Here is a 2,546-nt window from a genome sequence, read left to right as displayed (position 1 = left end):
TACAATTTCTCTAATCAATCTGAAATCTGAATTCAAAACTTTGTGTGGATGATGCGTGCGTATGCGTGTTCCCATATGCCATCAATTCCAGCCATATTCTTCTTGTAATCGAGCCTTCTGCTACACACTCTCGAATCTGCAGGCTTGCCCTTAAATCAAACTGACTTTTCAGAAAATGTAATTTATTTTAATGACTAATTTCAAGTCATTGGCTTCTAATTCTTGATTCTCAAATATATATGACTTCCTCTCGCTCTCTGCAGTTTTCCATTTCATAAAATGAGTCATGTTTAATAACCTATATGATTAAAAATGAAACTACATGGAAAGGAATGAGATGGCAGAAAAATCATTATCTGACCAAATGACTGTTATTTTGAGGGAAATCTCCAGGAAGGATGATAAAGGGAGACTGTCTAACCTTGAAATTATAAATAACTCCTATGTCTTTATTTTTCAAGGGATCACCAGTCTGCTTGCCAATGGGGTTTACAGTGCTGCATATCCTTTGCATGATGTAAGTGATCTTGCAATGTATTTTACATGTCTACTATCTGACACCAAGAAGTCCTTAATGTGTTACGTATTAATGGCATCATCCCAAACATGAGTGTTTCGGATCCTGACTTCCTGCTCACTTGTATCATGACCGCAGTAACTTCTGCAGGTTGTTTTCATAACTCTGCTCGCTTTTAATGAATTCTTCACCTCTGTTCTACCTTTGATGATCATAAGTGATGTCTGAACCTAACATTAGAAGAATTGTTTCGGTGATTTGGCAGATGAAATGCTTCTGTCATTTTCTGACCTTCTGCTCCTGAGATCCCTGGCATCAGTGCTAGGAAACTTATTTATTGCTGGGGCCCCAGGTAGCCAGTTCCCTCATCCACATCTCCCTGGCATCCCCCTTGTAAGCACAGAGATGTCAGTACCTGTGTGTCCACACAATTGGTTGCCACTGGAGGAAAAACCATAAGCAAGAATTTGAAGTGACATATTTCATGGGGCTGACAGTGACTGCAGACCTTCTTACTGATGAAATCTGCTTTTGAGCAGTTCAGTGAGATTTCAAGAGTGTGTTCAGCACCATAGTGTTCATCAAGAGGGTTAGAGAGGGGTAGGGAATTTCAGTTGCACTCATACCTGAGCTGGGGATCCCTGTCCTGCCAGGGCTACCCAGCGGTTGGATGCAGATGATGCTTTTCCTTAGAGGTTCAAGGTACGACTAGAACTGACGAGTACACACTTAGCTAGACCCTTACAGAAAGGTTTGACAGATGTCAAGGGGATGTGGCAGTCGTGCTGCTCACAGCGTACTGGCTGTGTGAGCATACAAGGGCCGTCGAGCCTGGTGCCGGTTTTCCAGCGTGGGATGTGAAGATGAAGTGTGTCTCCCTAGTTTTCTGCTCCCCTCGCTCACACTGTTGTACACGGGACCACGAGCGTTTTATCTCGATGTAACTGAGACCAGAACAGCCTTTTTGTCTGCCTGATGTTTATCATAAATGTCAGGCACTCTTAAAGTACAGCAATATCGCTTAGAAATCCAGAAAGGTTAAGTAAACTTCTCTGCATGTACTTGTCTCACATCTTTAGACAGCTACTGATAGTTTTGTATATAAGTTATTTATTGTCTTAGTTTACTTCTTTATCGTATTTAAAAATAGTTCCAAATTAAAACCTCAAATCTAATCAGCCCTGAGTGTTTGGAGAGTCTGGATAGAGATCAGGTCTCTCAGCTGGTCTTCTCTTTCAAGTGGACTGAGCTGAACCCCAAATACCATGGCAATACCACATCCTTTCCCTTGACATTTTTAGGCCACCTTTATCACTTATTCATTCCTTTTTCCCCAGTGACAGACGTTATTACTCTTTCTTAATGTGCCTGACGACAGGAGACAAAGTGTGCTATGACAAATGAACTCCTAAAATACAGCATTATTTTACAGATTGCTTTTTCTGGTTTTGATGCATTAAGTGAGTGGGATACACGGGTATGCAAGATGCATAGCAGCTCTGGGCGCGAGTCACTGAATGACGCAGATTTTCTTTTTTTTTTTTTAAAGGGTGACTATGAAGGTGAAAATGTTGAACCTAATGACAGAAAAGTAAGTTGATATCAAGGGGGTTTAACATTTTTTGCAACGGTCCCAGCCTGAAGAAGGCACCTGTTGGAATCTGGATGTTTGCCGAGATTTCACAGAAAATACTGCAAAAAGGCGCTAAATGCCAAGCAGTAGAAGTACAGAAGTGTTTAAATTTGCCAGAACGTGGAACGCAGTATGGATATGTATAAATTACCAAGCTCGATAAGGATACATTTCTTGCCTTGTTGGTAAGAGTATTGACAGCATTTATGTGTAACTCCTCCTAAAGTTCAGGTGATGTCATTTCAGGCCAGCTCTGATGAGAATATGCTCAGTCATATTCTGGTATCCGTATCGGACATAAATCCTACTTCACTCCACGGCGAGCTCTGGTCTCAGCACTGCAACCTCTGCTGAATTAACGTACTGCTGATCTGGAGTGTGAGGATCAGAATTGGG

At 41.6% G+C, this 2,546-nt stretch overlaps 1 protein-coding gene across 1 annotated transcript in view; it reads left to right on the top strand.

The window, feature by feature from the left end:
- Positions 1-2,546, top strand: part of ANO1 (anoctamin 1, calcium activated chloride channel) — a 46,199-nt gene that overhangs the window by 15,450 nt on the left and 28,203 nt on the right. The window contains exons 7-8 of the mRNA XM_009698076.1: positions 462-517; positions 2,067-2,108. Coding sequence (XP_009696378.1) covers positions 462-517; positions 2,067-2,108 — 98 coding nt within the window. The remainder of the gene's footprint in view (positions 1-461; positions 518-2,066; positions 2,109-2,546) is intronic.

Source organism: Cariama cristata, unplaced genomic scaffold (assembly GCF_000690535.1).
Source record: "Cariama cristata isolate BGI_N322 unplaced genomic scaffold, ASM69053v1 scaffold2184, whole genome shotgun sequence".
Classification (NCBI taxonomy): domain Eukaryota; kingdom Metazoa; phylum Chordata; class Aves; order Cariamiformes; family Cariamidae; genus Cariama; species Cariama cristata.
Note: the sequence above shows the minus strand (reverse complement) of the source record. Positions and strands in the feature narration are given on the sequence as shown.